This window comes from Chelonia mydas, chromosome 6, assembly GCF_015237465.2.
Source record: "Chelonia mydas isolate rCheMyd1 chromosome 6, rCheMyd1.pri.v2, whole genome shotgun sequence".
Classification (NCBI taxonomy): Eukaryota; Metazoa; Chordata; order Testudines; family Cheloniidae; genus Chelonia; species Chelonia mydas.
The window spans coordinates 30899853-30925158 of record NC_051246.2 but is presented as its reverse complement, the minus strand read 5'-3'; the positions used below and the strand labels follow the sequence as shown (position 1 = coordinate 30925158).

Here is a 25306-nt window from a genome sequence, read left to right as displayed (position 1 = left end):
CACTTTTTCTCCACAGAATATAATGTTCAGGCCATGTCTTGCAATGCTAGATATTACCCAGGCAATGGGGAAAAAAATTCCAGAAACAGCTGAATCCTCTCGCCCCCACCCAATCATTTAAAACACATACAACCTCTGCATAAAGCATTGATAATATGGAGTGGGGAATGACTTTCTATTGGCCAGGAGTTGGACTAGATGAGCTAATAGGTCTTCTCCATTCTCAATTTCTATGAAAGTTACTTTAAGGAGAGTTTGTAAAGCACTACACATCAAGAGATGAAAACAAACAAAGATTGTGAATGCTGAAAGAAACCTATGGTACCTTCCCAATAAAGGCACTTCTATGGTATTCTCTTAGATAAGCATCGTTAAAATAATGTAGGGAAAAGGCCAGAAGGCTACTTCCACTGGAAGAAAGGTAATCTGTCTCATTAGCTTTAGTGACAAAGCAAAGGCTTACAATATATTGAGAGACAGTGTTAAAAACAAATTTCTGGTAAAGGAGGACATGTTTCACAGGATATTTACAACAGGAAACAGGTTTCAGTTCTATTCTTAGAAGTTACCTTCACTCAAGACAGTAGTAAATATTTGACAGTTCTTCAGAAGGCATATTTGACACAAAGTAAAGAAAACCAAAGTGCTTTTTAAAAATAACTTTATTATAAACCTGTAGTTTTAATAAAATATTCAAAAATGCCAACATAGTATGAAAACCCTGTAGCCACTCAGTTACCAACTGCTTCCAATAACATATAAAAAATGCAAGAAACGACTGCAATTCTTATGGTGACTTCAGTCAGCGTTTTCCAGCTTTTAAGTCCCCTTGCCAACAACAGAGATGCTGTCAATTACCTGATGGAAAGGCTGAGTAATACCACCTCTGAAAACAAGTTTGGATGAAAAGACTTAGCACACGTACAGATACTGTATCTTCAATAATTACGACCTGTACATGTAACTCAGGACAAGTAAAGTAGAAGCCTAGAGAAATCTGGATAACTGTGGAATGAATGTATGCTAATGAGCTATTCTCCATGAACTTGTTCCATCGTATCTTTATATCTCAAATTAATTTTGTCTACTTGTTGCCAGTTCCAGTTTATAGAAACGACATAAGCCAACATACTGTTGTAATATCTTTGATGTCCAAACACAGCAGACAAGATGAGCTGCACTGCACCCAGATAAAACATATGAAAATGTACTGCAGTTAAAAAAAACCTGAAGAGTGGGATTTTGAGAAGCGTTTGAGAGAGCTGAAATTCAGTAGGAGTTGGGATATCTAACTCCCTTAAGCATCTTTGAAAATCCCAGCCTAAAAAGCCATTTCTAATTTCATTCAAAATAATTCAACATAACAACATACATCAATAAGGAACGAGAACTGTTTGATATTTTTCTGAACTGAAGCATAGAGAGCATTTCTAAAAAGCAGCGTTTTGTTGTATGCAAGACATTAAATCTAGATCTACTCTACAACTCTGCATCAGGCAACTTGACTACAACAAGCAGAAGTTGCCGTGTAGCCTGAAAGTAATTCATTTTAAACTGTGTTGGAGCTAGAGTCCCTAGATTGCCCCATAGTGAAAGGGGCTTAGAAATTAGATGTACAGACATCGTAGCAGAATAGGTTGCAAAATTTCTGCTATAACATCTGCACACATTACTGACATCTTCCAAAACAAAGCAAGTCATTTATCAGTGTGATATAACTGCTTTACTGAGGTGATTGAAGAAATTAATGATTGCTTAGCTAGAAGATATTTAAGATTTCTTTTTGACTAACTCTCCTACCAAGAACAATGTAAGAGAGTCAGCAGCATTTTAAAAGATTCCATACATTTCATTGTTTCAACAGATGAAAAGCACAAGCTCACAGGTTATTAAAATACAAAAGTATATTTATAGTTCTGCTTTGCATTTCAAATAAGCAGCTAGAAATCAAAAGCCTCTGATCACAAAAGCTGACAAAACTGCAGGATGAAGAACTGACTTCAAGTGAGTTTATTTCCTTCCCCATCCCAGATCAAGTTAATCCAAGATTAACCAGGAATATCTGTGAAATTTCTTAAATACCATTTGCAGGTAAGGGGGTTAAACTCATTCTTCTGAGTTCATGGACATGTTGATTTCTAAAATACTGCAAAGAAACAGTCAAAATCCTCATTCCATAGGAAGAAAATATTCCATGTACTTTCTTATGTCTGCAGCCTCAGGCTTGGGAAACGTTTTTCTAGACTGTCAGCAAGCGTCTGATCAGCCTCACGCAGCGCTTCAAGGAAACTTTCCACCTAGAAATAAAACACAAGTATGCCAAATACACTCAGAGGGAATGAAGGAATTGCCATACTGGCTCAGACCAGTGGTCTGTATATTCCAGTAGCCTATCACTGACAGCAGACAGTACTATTTCAGAAGAAGGTGCAAGAAACCCTGCACTAGGCAGTTATAGGACAAATTAATCTGCCCCCCAAACATCCAAAATTAGAAGCTGGTTTGAAGCCTGAAAAACGAGTGTTTATTTCACTTCCAAAACTTTTTTTTTTAAGTGTTTACTGATGTAGAACTGGATCTTCTAGTTGTCTATATAAATACCTAAACCTTTTTTGAATCATGCTAAACTCTTGCCACGAGATATCATTGAGTCCAACGACATCCACAGACTAATCTATAGAATACAATTCGCTCCAATACCAGTGAAGGTTTGAGCTTGCTTAAAAATATATATATATGTTTTTCGTACTTTGGAAATCAGATATGCTTTTTTTTTTTAAAATCACTCTATTAAAACAAAGAAGCTCTGCCAATTTACATTAGCTGATGATCTAGCTCAAAGTTTTGGCTGATGTGAGCCGAAAGAAAAGGAAAGAAAATATGAATGTCTGATGTGTCATTCGATATTGCATCTTATGTCAGAGTAACCCTGCCCTCTTTAAACCTGGCTATAAATTGCCCTGCATGTTCTCACCCATGTTAAAGATTTTGTCACATACTCACTGAAGTGAAATATAGTGGTAAAAGATTCTGAAACGCACAGGAACATTTCTGTTCATTTAGATGTCCCTGGTTCAATCCCTCTAATATGTTTTCCTAGAAAACAACAGTAAAAAATAAACACAACTAGTATTTCATAAACAGTTGCTGAATACATAAGCTCACAGCCACGTGCATAGTGCCATATACATAAGCCCCTTCATTTTCAGTTTAAACTGATTTTTACCAAAAAACTCCCAGGTTTTACAAAAAAGTATTATTCTTTTTTTTCCTGAGTTCCACCCTACTTTTGTATCATTCAAATATATAAAAAATAACTTGTTCTATTATGAAAATACAGATATCTCATGCATTGTGTTGTATTACGATAATACACTAGTCTGTGTGTATGTGCAAAGCTGCCCGTTGAAGTAAAGCTACAAATTAGTCTACAAGATGTACACAGGCACCCACACAAGCTCTGAAGTGCATGCACATCCGAACGTACTGATGAATCTCACACCCACCACGTACGCATTTCAAGCTGTTAGCAGATAACGGTTTAAAGATTTGACATACACAAATGGGAAGAAAACGAAAATCTGCATCAGAATACGTTTTAGAACTCAAGGAAGTACTCAAAAGTTTTTAAAAAAACAAAAACAGGAGAAAAGGGTGAAGTTGAGTGTATGTGCTGCACACGATGTGTCCCAATTATTAAATGTAAATATTCATAGTCTAATAGTTCTAAGGCTACAAGAGTACATTTTTTATTCAAATGAAAAGTTTTATTTGGGGATTAGAGATATACTGGTTCTTAAACTCAGAGGTGGCATTGTGTTTTAATTCTGCAGCAAACCACACTGATGAATGGAATTCAGAGCATTAATCTACTGAATACTTCCCCACCCATCTTTTCATCCACCAAAATAAACCCCAATATTTACCCAGAAAAATTATTAATAATTTTTTGCACTGATTTTCACCTGTTTTTGTTGTTGTGGTAATAAACACTGATAAATTCCTGGGAAAAATCAAACAAAATAAAAACTGAAAATAAAGGGCTCTACATATACATGTCCTTGTATTGTAAAGCAGGTAAAATACATCATATAAATAAGAAAGCTTACAGTCTAGAGACAATAGTTGACGCAAAACTGAATAGAAAATGGGAAAACATTCTCTCAGTTTAAATGCTCTCAAAAAAAAATCTTCAGAACTTCTTAGCCAGGAGCTGAGAAATTGCCACTTAAATAAAGACCTACATGTATTCTTTCCCTGACTTAAAGTCATTAATTCACATGCAAAAAGGAATTACCAATGTACATCAAGAAGGTTATTTTGTGAGATAAACTGATTGAAGACCTCAGAAATATCTTGGTCTCTATCTTGTGCCATATAGGTTACAGTTGTGCCTCCAGTCACTTCTCTAATCAGAACCTTACACAACTCAATTCTGGTACATAGCTGTACTTTGAGCAAAGAAAAGGAAGAAAATGCCCCTTGAATAATAAGATTTCCTCTTTCCCTCCTCTGCATAAAATCCTCCTAAAATTTTTCTCTTTACCTTAGTCAATTCTTGAAGCATATTGGAAAGCAATTCACAACAGATATCCTTCAAGATTTTCAGATGGAAGTCTTCCTCAACTGTTCCCGACTTCTTAGTCTCCTCTGGCTGCGATTTCTTTGAGTTATCAAAAGATCTCTTCCCACAGTCCTCCATGTTTTGTAAGATTCGAATCAAACTCCCAATCAGAGGCATATCTAATATACAAAAACAGGAAACCACAGTTTTACAAACTGAAAGGCAGATTTGGGGTTTTTTTCCCAGATACTGTCAAGAGGATCCATTTTGAAACATGAAGAAAGATTTGATAAGGATGTAGAAATGTACATTCAGATTGCTTCAAGACCATAGGTTATCTGTATATGTCACTGTTTGTCAATAAGGTTTTTAAAAGTGTCAGGAGATAGCACAATCCAGGAGACAAAACTCGAGAGACCTGGGAATTGTTACATACAATTGGTATCTCACTCTCTATCATAACTGCACACCACTCCTTTCTGCAGGCCATGTGTCTTTAAAGACATAGCCCCATGGCATGGGGGAATTTCCCCAGCAATAGTTCACAGAAAGCACAATACCTCCCATGCTTCTGATGCCTAAGCCAAACCAATCTCCCCCCTTTTATTGGAAGGGTATGTGCTACCTTGTGCAGGTCCAACTCCTTGAGCCCTCTCCCCATTACTTGTATACCTAGGCTGCACCAAGCCCAGACCCAATAGCAAAGGAAACCTGGACATTGCTGTAAGCCATTCAATTTAGTTACCATCTGAAGAAAGGAAAACAGAGGGTAGTACAGTAAACTTTGCACAATAATAAACCCAACTGCCAGCCAAGTGAGCAGTGCAATTTTCTGCTCCTAAAGAAATCAACTCTCATTCCATATCACTCCTTTCCATCTTAAAGGCTAGCCTATGTTTTCATCCATTTCTCAGAGACATTCACAATGGTTGATGCAAATGATAAAAATGCACGAATTAAATGCAGAATTCCCTCCTACCTCTTAAAATAACTGCAACCCCAGCCTCTGTCATTAACAAGTATTATTTTTGCAGTTCTATTACTTATCACCATAACTGGTAAAGAGGAGACTCAGCTGAAAATCCAGCTCCAAATACCCCCCGAATTTTAGAAACATTTAAATCTGAACTCTGGTTTAGATAAGAATTTTGCAAGTCACCCCTTTCTTTATAATGGGCCAATTTGTTACCTTTATGTTGTTCTAAACTTGTAACAATTCTGTGCCCTAAACCAGTCTTGAGTAACCATTAATAAATTAAATTAACATGCCACCCCACTACTGGCATGACTCTAAAGTCATCAATTGTACAAGAAGTAAAAATGATACTTGCTTTTTCTCATCTTGACATATTCCTGTTGTATCTGTGAAGCAAACATGGCAGACAGTACAGACAAAATAGAGGCCAATACACTCTTCTGCTCTTGAATGATGATCGGTGGATCATCCGGCTGGCAGAGTTCATGGCAAACCAGACCATAAAGTAAAGTCCAAGTCTCTTTTCCTCCATCAGGAGACTGCACTTGAGAAAGAAAAAAACCGATTCAAGGAGAGAATTTTTTTTTACTTAAGTATCTGTCACGATCTAACGTCACTGCAGCATTGTTCCATAATATACAACAATTCAAGTGTCTTACCAATAGCCTGAATGCCCTCATCCACTGTGGTTAGGAGCTGCAAGATATGCATATAAACATCAAGCCCCTCTGGATTATCTGAGCTACATCGAACAAAAGAAAACAGATGAGTTCATTATTAATAGAAAAATGACTCTTCATGAACACTAGGATACAAGGATTATCCAACTGGCCCACAAACAACAAGAAACTTTAGAATAAATCATCATGGCACTTTTATATGACAAATCACAGGGACCAAATCCTATTACTCATAGGAGTAGCCCCACTGAAGTCAAGAGTTTCAGGATTGGGCTGCAAGGAGATAATCAGCAGTCACCCTAGCCCCAAAATTAAGGAGAAAAAGCACACGTACCAGACTTGTTTTGCTGCTTCAAGTACACAAGGTACAATCTTAAAATCTGGATGTTCTTCTGGGGAATCATCTGTAGACTGTCCCACTGACTGACAAGAGCCATGTTTAATCCAATTTAACATTAGTTCTTCATCCAGGTCAAAGAGCTTGTCCACCACCTCGCCCACTTTAACCAGCAGTTCAACTGCACAGACAAAAACATAATAAATTTTGATGAATAATGAAAAACTAGCATACAAAATTCTTACCCATGTTAACACACAAAAAACAGAATTTAGAATAAATATTCATGCTGAGTAGCACTTCACACTTTCGGTAGTCCCACTGAAATCAAACATACAAGACCCTCAAATAGAAGAGCAAAGTATTATTATTTCTTAAAATAGGGAACAGCAGGGATGACATTCTTCTAAGTCAAAAAGCTTTGAAATTTTAGGATTTTTGCATAAACGTTCTGCTGTTTTTATTTAGCTGAAGATGAAAAACACATTTTTATAAATGTCAGTCAAGCTACATGCTTAAAACAGTGTAAGAATTGTAACGTTACAAGAAGAAGCAGAATAGTTGCCTATTACTTGGCTTATTTTTCTAAAAGTGTTTTTCAGTTTAGTCCTAACAAGACAACAGTGCATTTAGATAGCAAACCTTAAAAAGAGATACAATGTTACACTGGAATAACTGAAAACATGGGCTTGTTTTAAAACAATAAAAATGCCAAGTACATGTACTTCAATAAGGACCACGTGATTTGCCTTAATGAAAGAAATTTGATCCTGCACAGATGTAAATCTAGGGCTGATTTCAATCTTCCCTTTTTCTTTAGGGATCGGACAGATCTATAAAACCTGCAAGAGTACGTGCAGTTTATTCTGTACTCATGAAGTTTATTATTTTTAATGTATTCTACACTTTCAAAACAAAACAATTTGTCTTTACAATTCAGATGTACTTCAGCATTGTGTTTTATCTATCAACACCAATACCCAAATTACTTGGCAACTTACCATTTGTAGAGCTTGACATGATAAAACAAACACAGTCATACACGGATGGGTTTTCTCGGATTCTTTCAACCCAGATGTTGGCCACCTCAGCTTGGGAGAGGCAGGTTAACAACAACCTAGACAATAATTGCAATTTTAGCTTTGCATGTAATTAAAATATAGTGGGTCAGGTCCTAGTTACAGTAGTGTTACTGTGGATTTACACTAATCTTACTGGTACAATGGAGAAAAAAAATCAAGCCCACGAGGGATGAAATCCAAGTACACTGTGGAACTTAAGAATGGAAAGGGAGAGAAAACAAAATAATCAGCCCACTCTCAAGGATTTTATTTACAAGCATTAGAACACATTAAAACTATCAAACATCAATATTTCAGTTGCTAACAAGATGCCCTACCTGCTTGTTTCCAGCAAAGTAGGAGAGTCCGAATCACATAAATGTTGCAATAATATTTGTCTGTAAATAAAAGTTACAATATGAAGTTTAACTGAATTGTTCTTAAAAAAAAATTAATTTTAGAACAGGATTAATTTCACATCAATTTTTCATACCAGCAGTTTGCCGCAACATAAAAGTAAAATCCTCCTCTACTTGTGCAGAAATTAATGATATTTCCAATTCTAAAAATTCAGACAAAAATGCATTCCTGGGCATCTATCAATATATGCTCAAGGGTCTATGATGAGTGTTAGGAGGAGACTCATGGTTAACTGATAGTTCTTCTCTTCATCATAGCTTTTTTTAGCACTGAAAATTTCTCAAAGCGGCATTATCTTCCATTCAGCAACTAGTCAGTTGAAATGCCTGAACTAAGTTGGGGCAGAGAACGAGAAACTTTGTTCCTCCGCTTAACATAACCCGTGTGAGATACAGAACAGTGGATTAATTTATCTGCATTGCACTTCTCAAGACAGACAAGCCCAATAAATGACCTTTTCTTTGTTAAAAAAAATAAATAAAAGAAACAACTACAGAGACAAAAATATTTACAATAAAATTAATTTTCTAACATTTAACCCTAATCTATTTGGTCCAAAATCTAAGACTAAAAAGAGTCTTAATGTTTAATCCATATTTTGTAAACATATACACACACATGATGCAAAGCAAAAGCACACACAAACAAACTCACCCAAGATTGTCATCTTTACTAATAGACATGCATATGTCTTGGAAACAGGCCATATTACCCAATATTCCCACACAGATTTCCTGTGAAGTCAAATTATAGTGGGATTAGACAATGCAATATAGGTACCCTTAGGGTACAGATCTAACTGTGGGGGAGCTGGTTCTCACTTCTCTTCTACATGAGTTGGTATGAGCGTTCACTTTCCACACAGACTGAATGTTTCCATTAGAGATGTCATGTAGGAATGCCTCGGATGCACTGATGGCTAATTATACTATGGACAAATGATGGCAAGTATTCCTCAGGCTTATCATAGTTAAGGGTTTAAAAAATCAAAAATGAATATACCTTGAAACAAACTTCTCTGGTTTTGTTAGTTAGGCCAGACAAATAGATATTTTGTGCAAATCAGTTTGGAGCTTAGCTGGATTCATAAGCATAAGAACAGCATAAGAACAAAGAACTCAGCACACAAATGCAACCCCATGACATATTCGCCTCCTGACAAGAGAAAGAATCTTCTCAATAAACCCCTCACAGACCTCAATTGCTGATTGCAGTATTTTTAAAAACAAAATGCAGCAGATATCACCAACAGATTATATTCACTCCTGGACAATGACCAAAAGAATGTACAGCTCTACACCGAGATCAAGGACTCTGAAGTATCTTGTGAATAACCAGTGCTAATAACAAATGTCACTGGAAACCTTGAAATCTCAAATCTTCAGTAACGTAAAGCTTGGATTCTAGCCCTGACAGGTAAAAAGGTAAAAAAGAAAGTCATTTTTACTCCCATCTTTTTTCACCACCTTTAAATTACACCACAATTTTAGCAGCCACTGTCTCAAATTGCTAAGGAGAGACGCCAATGCCATGGCATATATGATCAGAGAATTTGGAACCCAACTTTCAAATGACATAAAGCATTAAAAGTGAGATTTTCAAAAGCCATCAGTATTAGCCTAACTCTTCTTCCACTGACTTCAGTGCGAGTGGAGTTAAGACAACTGTGACGGGGCAGAGTGGCCCCACACTGGTATCATGGGGGTTAACCCTTCCTTCCTGGCAGAGGAAGCCCCGCCCCAGAAGCCCTGCTGGGCATGCGCCAACTGGGGAATAAGTATAAAAGCCTGCAAAGGTGCTCAGTCTGGGCTGACTATGGGAGGAGAAGGAGGCACACTGCCAGCTCTGGAGGAGGGACAGCCAAAGCTCCCGGATCCAGGGGCCAGCCAAGCCGGGACACACCCGGCGCCCAGGACGGAGGTTTTGGCCAGAGGGGATGACCGGAGGACCCCCCCCGCAGGAGTGGAGAAGGCGACATTGAGGGTAGGAAGTCACCCAGGGGCATCTTAGAGACAGGCAGCGTCAAAGCTGCACTGACGCTCGATGTGTTGCGGGCGGATCCCCGCCGAGCTAAGCACGAGGGGAAACACCGCCAATAGGAGAGCCCTGGGTTGGGACCCGGTGGAGAGGGTAGGCCCGGGTCCCCCTACCTCTCCCACCATTGGGATACACCTCCCTGCCTGAGAGGGAGTTATATGGACTCCGGCCGTCGGGCCACACAGCCCCAAGATGCAGGGTGAGTTATATAGACTCTGGCCGCCGAGCCACACTGCCCCAAGGTGCAGGGTGAGTTATATACACACCGGCTGCCAGGCCGCACTACCCTGCTTGCGAGGGGGATTGTATAGACTCCAGCCGCCAGGCTGCACTACCCCAACATGGGGAGCGATTTATGTGGACCCGGCAGTCGGGCCACACTGCCCGATACTCAGGGCGACACCTGGACTCAAGTGGGTAGGTCCCACTACCCCGACTAAGGGGCGAGCACAGGGAAGCCGGCCATTGGGCCACATTGGAACGCCCTTACAGGACAGGCGTGGGAACGTAGGAGTGGCGAGGCCCCGACACCCCCCGCCACAAAGGGGCGCTGCAGTGCCAGACCCGTCACAACAACACTGAGCACTTCTGTGAGATACAGACTGCTAAAATCACATGAACTGAAAAGCGGGGGGGAGACAAGTGATTATAAGAATGACAGAATTGTAAGTACTGATATCTGATAATCCACTAAGACCAAAATCACTTTGGGAGACCAGAACAAATACCTACATTCAAGACCTGTAACATTTTCTAAGCACTGATCATAGACCAAAGAGCAGAAGGAAGATTGAAAGCACTGGTTGTAGTATATTTTAAAAGCCACCCCCCAACTCCACCTTACCATTCAACTCATATACAAACAAAACAAGAAGGCAGGAGAAAGGGGAGGATATTTTGCAAGTGTTCACCCAGGACAGCGCTTTCCATTAATCTATACTTACAATAAGTCGAGGACACTTAGACTTGGCAAACACTCCCATAAATATATCAGGGGCATTAAATTCTTGGAGAAATAATGCAACATCCTGGGGAGAAAAAGTGTTAATTAGACTTTTTTTTCCTTTTTAAAATATAATTTCCACATGCAAATCAAATGTTTCTCTCATGGAATCAGGCTGGATCAAGCAGTTGTCAGATTCACTATGACAGGTGAGTTATCTACCAAGCCCTGTAGGCTTGTCAATTACAGTCAATGACAAATGAAAACAGAGACACACAACTATAGATATGTTCGATCTTGACCTCTTCCCTGGTCTTCCAGTTGTCACAATATTTGCCTTCCTCATGCTGATCTTCAGTCCAAATTTTCTGCTTTCTCAGTCTACCTGGCAGTTATTCTCTGTACATCTTCCTTGGACAATGCTAGGAAATCAACATCCTCTGTGAATCTAAGGTGATTCACTATCCTCCCACATGAAATAAGAGGAGTCATATTATCTCTCAGTGCTAATCAATACTGCTTCCAGGACCAAGCTGAACAAATTTCACTATTTCAGCGTGCATCCTTGTCTCACTCCTATGGTTATCCTGAACCTTTCCATCAGCTTCTTGTCTACTCTCGCCACACTCATTGACTTGCTGTAAATGTTTTCTACCAGCTTGATCAATTTCTTGGGGATGCCATATGTTCAAGTCTTGTCATAATCTTTTCTGCCAAATGCTACCAAAAGGTTGTTTAAAATCTCTAAAGTTGTTAGAACACAACCAAATTTGTTATATCTGCTTCTCTGATATCTGTCTCATCACAAAGAGCTGACTTTTTATACTCCATCCTGGTCTAAATCTGGTCTGTCCCTCTGCAAGCACTGCTTTATGCACCTCTCCATTCTTTTCAGGGACCATTTCATCTACTGTGTTCCAGACTCTGTACAACTCTTCAGAATATTCTTTCCCTCCTTCGTGCTTTGCTTCTTCATCCTCAACTATTTGCCTCCACTTGTCTTTCACTGTGGAGCTTCAACTCATATGTCCCATTCAGTTTTCTTATCTTTCAATACAACTTGTGTCACACTTCTTTTTGTGTATTCCTCTTTTTTTAAAAAACAAAACAAAACACTGTTCTATGTCTTTTCAATGTTCATGTTTCTGGTGAAAGAAGAAATGATGTTTTTCTGAATAGCTTCTTTGTATTCTTTCCTGACACACTGCCTGATAAATTGGTCATAGATTTTAGTTCTTGGCACATTTTCAGTTGCGCCCAGCCCCAACCCCATCAATGCCAACATTAACTTATGAATTGATCCAATATCTGCCACAAATAATCTGCATGACAACACACTTGATTTCCACCTGTGATTCACAAGTACATCATCTATCGTATTCTTACTTTGCCCATCACGTGATAGCCAATTCCACTCCCTCATCAGCTTTCTTTGTTGGAACAGCGGTGTTCATTATCACTGGGTTGTTGCATAGGCAGAAATTTGTAGCTTCTCTCCTCTTTTGCTTTCTTCATTGAGTTTCAATCTGCCTGTTGCTCCATCCCAGAAATCCAGTCCAATCCTACTTTCACATGAAAGTTTCCCAACACTATAACCTATCTTGTCTTCAAACTTCTTGTATTGCTTTCTGTACATCATTATAAAATTCATTGATTTCTTCCTTGCGCACTGCTAAAGTCAGTGCATATACTTGTACTATTGTGACAGAAGCAGATTTTATTCTAAATCTCAACATATGAAAAGATATTGGACTTTAGCACCAATGCAACTCCATCCTGGTGTCCGCCCCTTTCCTTCCCGGGACGCAACTGCCTGTATCTAATAGAAGGTCTTTCTTCATGAGCTAGTGTTTGCTTTAAAGCACATAAAAAATCTTGCAATTCTCAGCCTGGTACTTGAAAAAATTTCATGATAGGGACAGGCATCTTTTATGTCAACTTACCAGGCGTACTCTGCTTAGGGGATCCTCAGCAGATAGCACCAACTAGAATAGAGAAGGAGCAACACCATCCAAGTTCGGAAGCTGGCAAAGAGTACTTGTTAAGTCTTCCACTAACCAGAGCTATCAATCCTCTTCTTAGAGGAGCATTTCGACTGAAGACATTCAGTGAAAGGCTGAAGCACTGCAGAGAAATTTCTCAGCTTTACAGTTGAATACTTCATTACAGGCTGCTCACCAACATACCTCATCCATTGACATGTCCCACATTTTACAAATGTCATTCTCCATTTCTTCATCTAGCTCTGTCTGCACTTCCTCACGGTTCGAGTTGGAGTCACTCTTTTCAGGGCTAATGACCTATCAAGTGAAGTAAAACGAAAATGGAGCAATAGTAAGGGAGTGACAGTGAATTCTTCAAGACAATCTATTGCTTTAGTTATCCAAAGACAGACGACACTAGCAATCTACTCTTTTCAGACCTTCCAAAACTGTACTCCTCATTTTTAAGCATTTTCTAAATTAATCTTCTTGGGCAGAAAAGACTTTCCTTGAACGATATGCAGGCCTTTCACCTCACCTGGGCTCAATTTACTCATCTAAAAAAGCAGGGACAACAATACTTACCTACCTGACAGATTACTGGGTAATAATCAATAATCAGATAATCAACATTTGTTAGAAGGTATGAGGTCCTCTCTTGAAATGTTCAAGTATTACTTTCTTTGCAGAGATATTACACACGGGTGAGTAAGATATATTTCTCATAACAAGTTAATTGTGTGCACTGGGCTAGCTACATTAAAGTTATCAAATCATACAACGATATGTGAGCAAGAACCAGGAAGCCAAGCATCTGAGAGAGAGAGAGACTGTTTGGTGCCAACTTAGAGTACTGGCCCTCCCCATCCAGTATCCTATCTCCAGCCCTGGTCATCCCTGATGCTTCAGAGGAAGGAAATAAAAAAAGAAAAACATCCCCAGAATATATTGGGGGCCAGGAAATGCCTTCCTGACCCCCCACCAGTGGCTGACTAAAACCATGAAGAATAAGCTTTTAGGAACATGAGACATAAACCAGAAGTGAACCCCAGGGCTCTTGAGCCCTGACCCCCTACATCACATATTTGTCATACATACTCATAAATTATACTCATAAATTTCTCGAGTGCTCTCTTAAAACTAATTGTGTTGGTTGCCCCTCAACTACTATTGGGATGCTGCTTCCACCCCTCTAATGACTAGAAACATTCTTTTAATTTCCCACCTGAATTTGTTCATGAGCAGTTTACACCCCTTTATTCTTGCACCAAAGTTGTCCTTTAGCTTAAACAGCTGTTCACCTTCCTTATAACAGTGAGCAATCTTATCCCTGGTTACTTACTGAGGTCACTTTCTCTACATGTTACAACACCCATTATTTAACCTGCAGGTCATCTGTTAACACAAAAAGAGCTCAGTACCTAAGAGTGTCCCCAGCACATCTTCAGAGACCGAGGAATGGCACTTATCACGCACCTCAATCAGTTTTGTAAGGATACTGAACAGCCAATGCTTGCTGTAGACTGTGTTCCCAATGGAATCCCCTGCTGCCTGCTCGTCCTCAGCATCGCTAGAAGGGGGCGAAGGATTCCGGTCCATTTTTCAAAAATCCAGCACAATCTCTGGACCAGAAGTTTTCCAGCAATCCTGCTTCTCTAGAAACAAAGATGAGTGGGGAGTGACTCCAGGCAAGAGCTGGCAGCATCCCTGTCCCTACCAAACCACGGAGGGGTCCCAGTACTGGGTTTACCATGGCACCAGTGGCTCCATGGCGCTGGGCCACACTCAGAAGGGGCCCCAGTGTCCAGACTTGCTGCTCCAGCCTCAAGCCTGATCTCCCAGCCGGCTGAGCAGGCCAGGAAATTTACCCCCGACCCTGCTCCACCCCCGCCTCGCCTCTTCCTGCCCCTGCTCCACCCCAGCCCTGCCCCCCACTTCACCCCACCCCCTCCCCTGAGCTAAGTCCTGGGGGACTGCAGCAGGGGTCAGGCTCTCCCTGCACTCAGTGGGCAGCAGGAAGTGGAGCGACCCGGCCCCAGCCAGCTCCACCAGCTCCCAGCCGCACCACCAGTGAGTGCTGGGGGGCGGTTCCCCTGTGCCCCCCAGTCCCAAGGCTGGGAGCCAGGGGAGCAGAGCGGAGCAGACTGGGGCTGGATCACTCCATTTCCCACCACCCCATGAGTGTGGGGTCAGGCCCACCCTGCAATCACCAGGCAGCAGGAAAGGGAGCGACCCAGCCCCAGCCTGCTCCGCCAGCTCGTGCTGGAGGGCGGTTTCCCCCCTACCCCCCAAGCTTGCTCCTGCCCCCCACACACCTTGGGTGCAGCCCCTCCTCCCCCTCACAGGGGACTGCATAGGGCACCACAATGTCTAGGGGCAGCCCTACTGCCCCCCTCCAGGCATGTGGGTCTTGAGTGAGCCTGGCCGGGGCAGGCCGGATTCCCGCTCTGTCCTGGCTGGTTGTGCGGCTTCCAAGGGGCCAGAGGGATCCCTGACCGGCCCCAGCAGTGCTGCAGGCTCAGCCCATGTATGGACATAGTCACTGCCAGCAGGCCAGTGAGTGTGGCTGGGGGGCAGAAAGGGCATGGGGGAGTAGGTCTCTGGAGGGTCGGGGGGGGAGGGCCACTGGGCAGTGGGTGTTCTGTATGGGATACTCCTGGGGGAATGAAAACAGATCCCCTGCAGATTTCTTTGCTTCCCTTTCAAAAGTGATGGAGAAGCAAAGGGAGGGGGGTGGTAGCTGAGAACACACATGGGCTTAGTTTGGGGGGGGAGGCAGTATCCCCTAACAGAGGCAAGGCATGGGGGCACACAGAGTCACACGCCACTGCCTCCCCCAACCTTTCTGCAAGCACAGAGCTGCCCAAAGAGAGTGCTGCTCAGAAGATGCCACTTTCTGTGTCCCAGTGCTGACTGAGCTCCCCTTCTGTGTGCTGGGAGCCATCCTGTTTTCTGTACAACACTGAGTGCCTATGGTGGGGAAGGGCAGGGGCAGGCTGTGGCTTGGTGGAAAGAGGCAGTGGGGAAGGAAGGGGGTGGGGTGGGGAGAGGAGGACATGGAATGGTGGGGAAGAGGCATGGGATGGAGAAGAGAAGGGGATGGGGAAGCCGGGATAGGAAGAAGCAGAGACAGGGGGAAAGAGACGGGGGGAAGGAAAGGAGTGGGATGGGGAAGAGATGGAGCAGTGGGGAGAGGAAGGGAAGGGAAAGCAGGGGCAGGAGAAAGCTGGAGCCCAGGGTGCGCCATCCCCTTGGCAGAAACTGGGGCTCCCCTGTTAAACAGGCCCATCCAACCCTCACCCTGACAAGCTCAATCTCCCCTGCATCTGAACCACCCCGATGAACCCTCCAGACACCCTCCCCACTGAGCCCCAACCACCTGCACCCCCACCCAAATGAACCCCATCTCCCCTGTACCTAGCCCCCCTCCCCACTGAGCCCCAAACACCTTCACCTGGATCCCCTGCAGAGTCCCATTGCCCCTGAAACCCCCCAACGAGCTTCTGTGCATTGAGATCTCCCACTGAGCCTCCCGCACCCAGATTGCCCCACAGAGAACTCTCTTAGCCCTGCACTAAGTCCCTCTGCATTTGGATCCTGCTGCCGGGCTCAGCCTGTTCACCCACACCCTGATGCGCCTGGCACCGGGGGGGGGGGGGGGAATGGGAAGGGCCCCGGGGTGTTTCTGGGGCAGGCCTGGCACCTACACTGTGTCAGGGTCGGGCGCAGCCTCACGGCCGAGTCCCTGTCCCAGGATGGGGTGGGGGGAGGCTGCAGGGTAATCTCCCACCTCCATGCAACCAGCGGTCTGTGCTCCCCACTGCCATGTTGGAGCCTCCACATTTATTTATTGACGAATAAACTCTGCAGAATCTTAAAATATTGTGCGCAGAAATTTTAATGCGTTGGCGCAGACTCGCCTCAGGAATATGGGGGGCTGTGACGGGGGGGGGGGGGCTGTGAGGAAGGCGGTGGGCAAGTCTCTGGGCGGGGAGCGGTGCGGTGCAGTTGTGGTGGGAGGCCAGTGGGGGAGGTCTCTGGGCAGGGGGCGGTGTGGGGCGGGCTCGCCCTCAAGGAGAAGGGGCCTGCGGGCCGCCCTGGGCTGGGCAGGCCAGTGTGCGCCTGGCAGCCGCAGGTTTGTAACCAGGGCCCTCCTGCTGGGCTGCTCCCGCCGCCCTGCGGCTCCGTGCCCCCAGCCCGCCCGTCACGCCGGAGCCCGACCGCCCCGAGGCCCCCTGCACCTTGCCCCACAAATGTGTGTGGGGCCAGGCCCACAAAAAGCTAATGCGGCCCCGAGGGGTCCCCCGCAACCACCACCTGTGTCGCCTTCCCCGCCACGACACGAACGCCGCATCCCGCAGAGCGCTGCTGCCTCCCGCCGCCCCACCTGCCCGCCCGAAAGCCAGGTCCCCACCCCGCCTCCGCCGGGCACCGGCTGCCCGCCCCGCCACCCCACGGACCCACAGCGCGCAGACCCCACGGGGCACCGGCTCCCCTGGCAGCCGCCGGTCTGCGAGGGCCGGGGCAGGAGACTCCGCCCATCGCTGGGCGAGGCAGGGGCGCGGCGGGCACCCGGAGCAAGTCGGGGCCCGCTCCCTCCTCCCCTCCCCGGGGTCTCAACCCGTCATGCCGCTGCGGGGACGGGAGCGGCTCCTGCATCGGCCCCAGCTGCTCAGCCCCGTGAGGGGCCGGATCCCGCCGCACGCGGCTCACCCGGCCAGGGGGGCTCAGCGTGCTTCGCCGCGCGGCTGCTGGGCCGGCACCAACAACCCTGCCCCGCGGCCAGCCAGAGAGAGACAGACAGACAACGCCTCAGCCGCCCCACAGCGCCCCCTGCAGCCCTACCTCCCACAGACAGACAGCGCCGCAGCCGCCCCACAGCGCCCCCTGCAGCCCGGCCTCCCACAGACAGACAGCGCCTCAGCTGCCCCATAGCGCCCCCTGCAGCCCGGCCTCCCACAGACAGACAGCGCCGCAGCCGCCCCACAGCGCCCCCTGCAGCCCGGCCTCCCACAGACAGACAGCGCCTCAGCCGCCCCACAGCGCCCCCTGCAGCCCGGCCTCCCACAGACAGACAGCGCCTCAGCCGCCTCACAGCGCCCCCTGCAGCCTGGCCTCCCACAGACAGACAGCGCCTCAGCCGCCCCACAGCGCCCCCTGCAGCCCGGCCTCCCCCAGACAGACAGCGCCTCAGCCGCCCCTCAGCGTCCCCTGCAGCCCAGCCTCCCACAGACAGACAGCGCCGCAGCCGCTCCACAGCGCCCCCTGCAGCCCGGCCTCCCACAGACAGACAGCGCCTCAGCCGCCCCACAGCGTCCCCTGCAGCCCAGCCTCCCACAGACAGACAGCACCGCAGCCACCCCATAGCGCCCCCTGCAGCCCGGCCTCCCACAGACAGACAGCGCCGCAGCCGCCCCACAGCGCCCCCTGCAGCCCGGCCTCCCACAGACAGACAGCGCCTCAGCCGCCCCACAGCGCCCCCTGCAGCCCGGCCTCCCACAGACAGACAGCGCCTCAGCCGCCTCACAGCGCCCCCTGCAGCCTGGCCTCCCACAGACAGACAGCGCCTCAGCCGCCCCACAGCGCCCCCTGCAGCCCGGCCTCCCCCAGACAGACAGCGCCTCAGCCGCCCCTCAGCGTCCCCTGCAGCCCAGCCTCCCACAGACAGACAGCGCCGCAGCCGCTCCACAGCGCCCCCTGCAGCCCGGCCTCCCACAGACAGACAGCGCCTCAGCCGCCCCACAGCGTCCCCTGCAGCCCAGCCTCCCACAGACAGACAGCACCGCAGCCACCCCACAGCTCCCCCTGCAGCCCTGCCTCCCACAGACAGCGCCTCACCCACCCCACAGCGCCCCCTGCAGCCCGGCCTCCCACAGACAGACAGTGCCTCAGCCGCCCTACAGCGCCCCCTGCAGCCCTGCCTCCCACAGACAGACAGAGCCTCAGCCGTCCCACAGCGCCCCCTGCAGCCTGGCCTCCCACAGACAGCGCCTCACGCACCCCACAGCGACCCCTGCAGCCCGGCCTCCCACAGACAGCGCCGCAGCCGCCCCACAGCGCCCCCTGCAGCTCTGCCTCCCACAGACAGACAGCGCCTCACCCGCCCCACAGCGCCCCCTGCAGCCCGGCCTCCCACAGACAGACAGCGCCTCAGCCGCCTCACAGCGCCCCGTGCAGCCCGGCCTCCCACAGACAGACAGCGCCTCAGCCGCCCCACAGCGCCCCCTGCAGCCCGGCCTCCCCCAGACAGACAGCGCCTCAGCCGCCCCACAGCGCCCCCTGCAGCCTGGCCTCCCACAGACAGACAGCGCCTCACCCGCCCCACAGCTCCCCCTGCAGCCCTGCCTCCCACAGACAGACAGCGCCGCAGCCGCCCCACGGCGCCCCCTGCAGCCCGGCCTCCCACAGACAGACAGCGCCTCACCCGCCCCACAGCGCCCCCTGCAGCCCGGCCTCCCACAGACAGACAGCGCCTCAGCCGCCCCACAGCATCCCCTGCAGCCCAGCCTCCCACAGACAGACAGCGCCGCAGCCGCCCCACAGCGCCCCCTGCAGCCCTGCCTCCCACAGACAGCGCCTCAGCCGCCCCACAGCGCCCCCTGCAGCCCTACCTCCAACAGACAGACAGTGTCTCACCCACCCCACAGCGTCCCCTGCAGCCCTGTCTCCCACAGACAGACAGTGCCTCACCCACCCCACAGTGCCCCCTGCAGCTCTGCCTCCCACAAACAGTGCCTCAGCCACCCCACAGTGCCCCTTCGCGCCGAAAAATTGTAAGATTTGAGTCTTATTGACTACGCACTTTTACCCTAAAAATTGAGGAAAGGTCTAAAAAATTATTTGACCAGAGTCATTCTTAAACCCCCCCCCGCATGCTGCACATTTGTTTGCTCTTTTGTTCAAGAGTGCGATGAGAGGTTAATTGCAGTGTTGTTCCAGCTGTATTGCTCCCTGGCTATTAGAGACACAAGATGGGTGAGGTAATAATGTCTATTATTGGACCAACTTCTGTTGGGGAGAGAGACAAGCTTTCCAGTTGCACAGAGCTCTTCCTCAGGAATATTAGGCTGACATGATTTTGAGTTTTTAAGATTCCTTTGTTTTTAAGTGAAGATGTTGGGGTAAATGCACTACCAGAAACCTAATGAGACTGCTGTCAGCTGCCTGGTAACTATCCAAACACTGGAAAGCACACAGCCAGAAAACACTGGTTTCATCCAATGATGACTCTGATCTCAAACCGAACAGAGGTTCTACCCACCTGACAACAATAAATACATACTTTTAAAATGTAAGCACATTACTGCTTATTGAAGTGGAACTAGACTCCCAGCACCATGGAAAATGTGTTTTCATCTTTTCATTTAAAATGTTAACTTTCCTCCTGACCTGCCCCACAAATTTCTGTTTTTGCCATGATACCTAAACCTTTGTAGGGTGGTTTTTATGCCCCCAACTAATTAGCCAGGTAAGATGGTCTTATGGTTAGAGGACTGGACTTCATTCCTAGCTCTGCTACAAACTCCCCTGTGATGTTAGGCAAGTCAATTAACATCTCTCAGATCCCTGTCTGTAAAATGGGGATAATAATAAAAAGGAGAATTACCATAATGAATCAAAATATTCCAGTAGCCTGTCTCTGACATTGGCCAGTGCCTTCTGCTTCACAGGAATATGCAAGAAATCAAGTAAAGGACAATCATTAAATAATCTGGAAGTTTTTTCCAAATCTGGGGCAGTGAAGGGTTACCTTTGTCCCGGAATCATGAAGATTTGTATCCGATATTGTTTTTTATTATTGCTAATATGGCTTAGGGTGGTTGTAGGTGAGGATGTTTGTTCATTCACTGAGAGCTTCAGTATTTTAAGATTTGATTTATTGTGGTTTTGCACAGCTAAGAGAAAAATAGAACTATTGTAAAGTATTACAGGCTCATTAGTATTTTGAGGGAAGGCCCTCTGGTCTGTAGCGGTTTGGGTCTCCTCCACTTCTGCCCCATGCATTTGCCTCCTGGTCTTGACGTGTGTCTTCGGCTCCTCTGCCGCTAACGTCACTCTGCCAACCTTCCCTGGCATTACTGGAAAGAGGAAACAAAGGTTATCCTAGACAGTTTATAGTTAAATATCATTAACTAAATTATTTACTTTACATTTATCCCCCATAGTTTAATACCTACTTTTCCATAAAATTGAGGACATGCACAAACACCTCACCAACAGAAGTTATTCCAATAAAAGATATTAGCTCACTTACCTTGTCACAGACACAAATCTTAGCCGTCTCTAAATAGCAGGAGTCATCCCAGAAGTGCATCACTGCAGTAGTTATGAATTGAAAAGCTTTCCCATTATTTGCCTCCACTAAGATATAAGCTCCTTTGTATCATAGTCATCATGTTCAAAATCAACATTTGAAAACAATCCTCATTAGAGGACTGCAAATGTACCTATGATCATAGTTTCTTTGGATGAAATACCAAGGACAATATGTACCAATTCTAGATTAAAGTGAGGTCCTGCAATTATTTAAATTTTAAAAGCCCTGTGGTGAAAACATCGGCCTCCCTGCACATAGTAATGGGATCTGATCTGAGAATATATCTAAATAGATCAGCTCAGAAACCTCCTTTACAACTCAAGAATGGGCACAGTCTTCACACTTAGCCAGTTCAGAGGTTAAATAAAAATGTCCTCTCTTCAAACAGGACAATAACTAGTTATGAAGTACAATGTACTTCATAGTAATTTGATTGCATAGCTCTCTGCCGACTTTTAACTCATAATCCAAGTGGAATCCATTACCTAATAACTTCTGCTGCCCATTTACCGCCAGGCCCTCTTTGGGCAGCATCATAATTCCCACGAGCATGGAAATATTTATCTGAATTTTTATAATTCGCCTCCCGCATGTCGCTGTATGCACGCCACATATCCCCAGCGCCTGGAGAAGAGAGAAAGGATTATAGAGACACTGAAAATTTAAAACAAAACTTTGAGGTTATTCCACCCACATTCCTCTGAAGTAGTGAAGCACCATTCTTCTCACTTCCCCACTGTGGCTTCCAAGTATAGTGCTTCTAGAGAAGGCAGTGAGGCTCTTATATACCATTGAGCAAATACTTGATTTTTTGGTTCAGTGGAAGATCTGAGAAATCCAAAAAAGATTGTTGAGTTTCAAACCAAAACTGATTTGTTATGGTTTTTCTCATGAAAATGAGAAACAGAAATAGTATTGTTCAGGTTGATTTGAATAGACATTTCTGCAGCAAAACGTCAGAATAGTTCACTGTGAAAATTATTAATTTTAAAGTTTTTTTTTTCAGCCCAAACTATTTGCCAAATTTGACCCAAGTTTGCAAAAAGTTGCAGTGCCCTGTGAAATGTATTTTTTGGTGTATTTGGTATTTGGGGAAAAAAAATTGCCCAACTCTCCTTGATACTCAGGACTCCCCTTAGAGGTACAGGGATTTGCAGCCATTTATGCTCTTTTATTAACTGAAGCTTCCACTAGGTGACACCTCTGGAGAAGGAAATAAAAGTTATCCATTAGTTATCAATGCATATATATGCCTTCAGATTTTACTAGATCCTCTGAGATCCACATCAGGAAATTGAAACAGTTAAAGTCAGAACATGGTCAGCTGGGTGCACAGGTTGCAGTTAAACATCTTGCTAAATGTTAAGTGAATCTTGTCTGGTGAAAATATCTGTTTAATTATGATCCATAGGACTTTGTACAATCTATGGCCCATACCTGCCATCTGATTTGCTCTGGTTCAGGCAGCTTTGTGCTTGGACTCCCAATGAGGGACCTAAAACTTCATCGTTTTAAGGGATCAGAAAAAAATTCTAATGTATCTTTTTGTGACTAACTGTGTAAATTTCTTATTCACCAGAATTTATCAAAAATTGTTCTAGATCTCCTGTCTTTGGCTTGGCTTTATATCTACACCGTGCTGAGGACAGTTTTGATGAAGAACAAGCAGTTAGTAAAAAGCATACCTCGATAAGCATCCCTTATGAATGATCCAGCATCAGTGAACCAGTTCTGGGCACTGACACATAGTACCAGGGATAATAACAACATGCAGTTATAGAACTTCATGGTTCACTTCTTTAGGCTGTAATAGAAGGAGAATATATGTCAGAAAACTGGGCAATCTTTTAAAGACTCCAGACATGATGTAAATTCCTCTTCTATCTACTTTGGAACAGGTACATGGATCTTCAGGGTCACACACAATTCAAAAATGTTACCAAAGTGCTGATTTCAACTCAGAAAAATGAAATGCTCTCTGCCATCAGAGCACCAGGCTGGGACATAAGTTGTAAAGATAGAAGTTTTCGTTTTTGCTTAAGTTTTTACATAATAAAAATCACTAATTCTATGACAAAAATTGAATACCAAACAAGGTAAAGTGGTACAAATATGAAGTTTCCATATGGAATGAAACTTACCACTGCTGTATTGCAAAGCCCTGGAAAAATGGAGTTCTGTCTGATGGAGTCTCACAAGACTATATTTATAGGAAGCCTTATCTCAAAGAGGAAATTGGAAATAATTTACAGAATCGTGGCTAAATTCAAATTGGGCAATTCTTTGCTTGTTGAATGCCAACATTGCTTCTATTGTTCCTTTATTTCTTCTCAAGGCTTCCTGGTTTGAATTGGTCAATATCTGTATTGTCTCTCTATAGATCTAACTATCTATTACTTAACTAGTGCCTAATATGATGAAATGTCCATCATTTACTGGAAGTTGCAGGCAGTTACTTTTTCGGACTTTCTTCTAATTTTTTTTAATTGGTGAAATGAGCAATATTTTTATGTAGAAGCTTTAAGTAATCATCATGCATGTACCATAAATGCCAAGTCAGTTCTATCCTTATGTATATTTGTAATTAGGGGATCTCAAAAGAGATGGCAAAGGTAGCTGGAAAAGTCTTTGCCATCAGCTTGTTGGGGCATGAACCCATCTTTTTGTTCTGTTTGTACAGTGCCTAGCCAATGGGTCCTGCTCCAAGAGGCTATAGTAATAGAAATAATTACTAGAGCTGGTCAGAAATGGGATGTCATCTTTGCAGACATTTTCATTTTTTCCCTTTTAAATTTTGATGGAAATATTACAAAATTTTGAATTTTGGAAAACAACTAGCTTTTATTACCACCATTATGATCTCTAAGGAGGGAGGTTAATTAGTCTGAATAGCAGTTAACTTATTGTGTAATTTTGTTGGCAAGATCTAAGCCATAAGCTACATGCAGTTATATGAACAGTTTCAAAATAATCTTTTAATTCAAAATATTACAAGTCGATTGGAATCATCAGCTCTATCAGGAATTCAGGGTACTTTGTAAAGTGTGTTTTTATTTCTGATAAATACTAATCTTAACTATCAAAATTTTATTTAAATGGCGTAAATACAGTTTACATTTTCAGATCAGTGCATGGGAGATAAAATGTAAAACTCCTGTTGATTCTAAATCGAAAGATGCAGATAAGTATCCGCTACTTCAGGTCAGACTTTGCCCTTTAAAGTTTGTAAACTAAAACACAGTTTTTGTAAATGTTCAGTGTGATTCTTCTGGGAATGTAATCTGAATAAAGTCATCATGACTGGGAAGGTCTTATGAAACAGTGCTAAATCAGTCCTACATGCTAGCCCAACATAATTCTATGACTTGTAAAGAGAACAGACAGTAGCTGTATTGTTCTTGCTTAATGCCCTGTTGACCAATCTCGCTTTGAACCTCCTCACTGGTTGGCTTCTTCTGCAGAATTTCTTCCCTGAAAGTGTCAAATTTCTTCCTGCATGTTCCAGATGTCATAGTTTGTTCTTTTCAATTATTTATGGCTATTTTACTTCTTTCACCACCACTCTGTAACTTGAGATTCTATGTAAAGCTCACAAGTGATTTCTCAGCAATGGAAACTTTATATATTATTGAAGTAGGACATGTGATTGAAGACATATTAAATACATAATCCACCACCTCGCCCTTTCATAAGGTCTCATGATGTATGGAAAGTTAACTGGGTATATTCTCCTGAAAAGGAATAATCATTCCTGTGCTGAAATAATTCACTCATATATTGTCCAAGCTTTAAAAGCATTTTGGAGATGTTCTGAAAATTTCCCTTGGACAATAGCTCATACAAAATACCTGCCATGAACAAAGCTTTTGGAAGTGTCTACATTCAACAGTATTAGCCTTGACAACAAAATGACATATTAGGCTGAATCATGCTGGGAGCCCCGGGCCCTTTAAATCACCACCAGAGCCCTGGGGCTCCTGGCTGCTGCC

General features: G+C 44.8%; 2 protein-coding genes across 12 annotated transcripts in view; both read right to left on the bottom strand.

The window, feature by feature from the left end:
• Nucleotides 1-644: 644 nt before the first annotated feature.
• Nucleotides 645-17777, bottom strand: SAAL1 (serum amyloid A like 1). Of its 10 annotated transcripts, none has more exons than XM_037899690.2 (14): nucleotides 17714-17777; nucleotides 14477-14655; nucleotides 13205-13318; nucleotides 12962-13003; nucleotides 11020-11103; nucleotides 8693-8772; nucleotides 7957-8016; nucleotides 7559-7674; nucleotides 6555-6738; nucleotides 6200-6282; nucleotides 5896-6084; nucleotides 4547-4743; nucleotides 3004-3096; nucleotides 645-2297 (listed from the first exon to the last, which is right to left on the bottom strand). In XM_037899690.2, the coding sequence occupies exons 2-14, from the start codon at nucleotides 14597-14599 to the stop codon at nucleotides 2205-2207; spliced, it is 1458 nt and encodes a 485-aa protein (XP_037755618.1). In that variant the 5' UTR covers nucleotides 14600-14655; nucleotides 17714-17777; the 3' UTR covers nucleotides 645-2204. The 10 variants fall into 10 exon arrangements, with proteins under 10 accessions (XP_037755618.1, XP_043405069.1, XP_037755619.1 ...); XM_043549134.1 differs by lacking the exon at nucleotides 17714-17777 and adding an exon at nucleotides 17460-17475 and having other exon boundaries at nucleotides 14477-14661; XM_037899691.2 differs by lacking the exon at nucleotides 17714-17777 and adding an exon at nucleotides 16708-16933.
• Nucleotides 17778-20870: 3093 nt separating this feature from the next.
• The window catches only part of LOC102934247 (serum amyloid A-5 protein-like), a 35877-nt gene continuing 31441 nt past the window's right edge, over nucleotides 20871-25306 (bottom strand). Inside the window, exons 1-4 of one of the 2 annotated variants that reach the window (XM_037899701.2) lie at nucleotides 23459-25221; nucleotides 23003-23121; nucleotides 21803-21941; nucleotides 20871-21078 (exon numbers count right to left, since the gene is read on the bottom strand). In XM_037899701.2, the coding sequence (XP_037755629.1) occupies nucleotides 20937-21078; nucleotides 21803-21941; nucleotides 23003-23105 (384 nt within the window). In that variant the 5' untranslated portion in view covers nucleotides 23106-23121; nucleotides 23459-25221 and the 3' untranslated portion in view covers nucleotides 20871-20936. Of the gene's footprint in view, nucleotides 21079-21802; nucleotides 21942-23002; nucleotides 23122-23458; nucleotides 25222-25306 lie in introns of those variants that run through there. The other variant, XM_043549140.1, reaches the window with a different exon arrangement.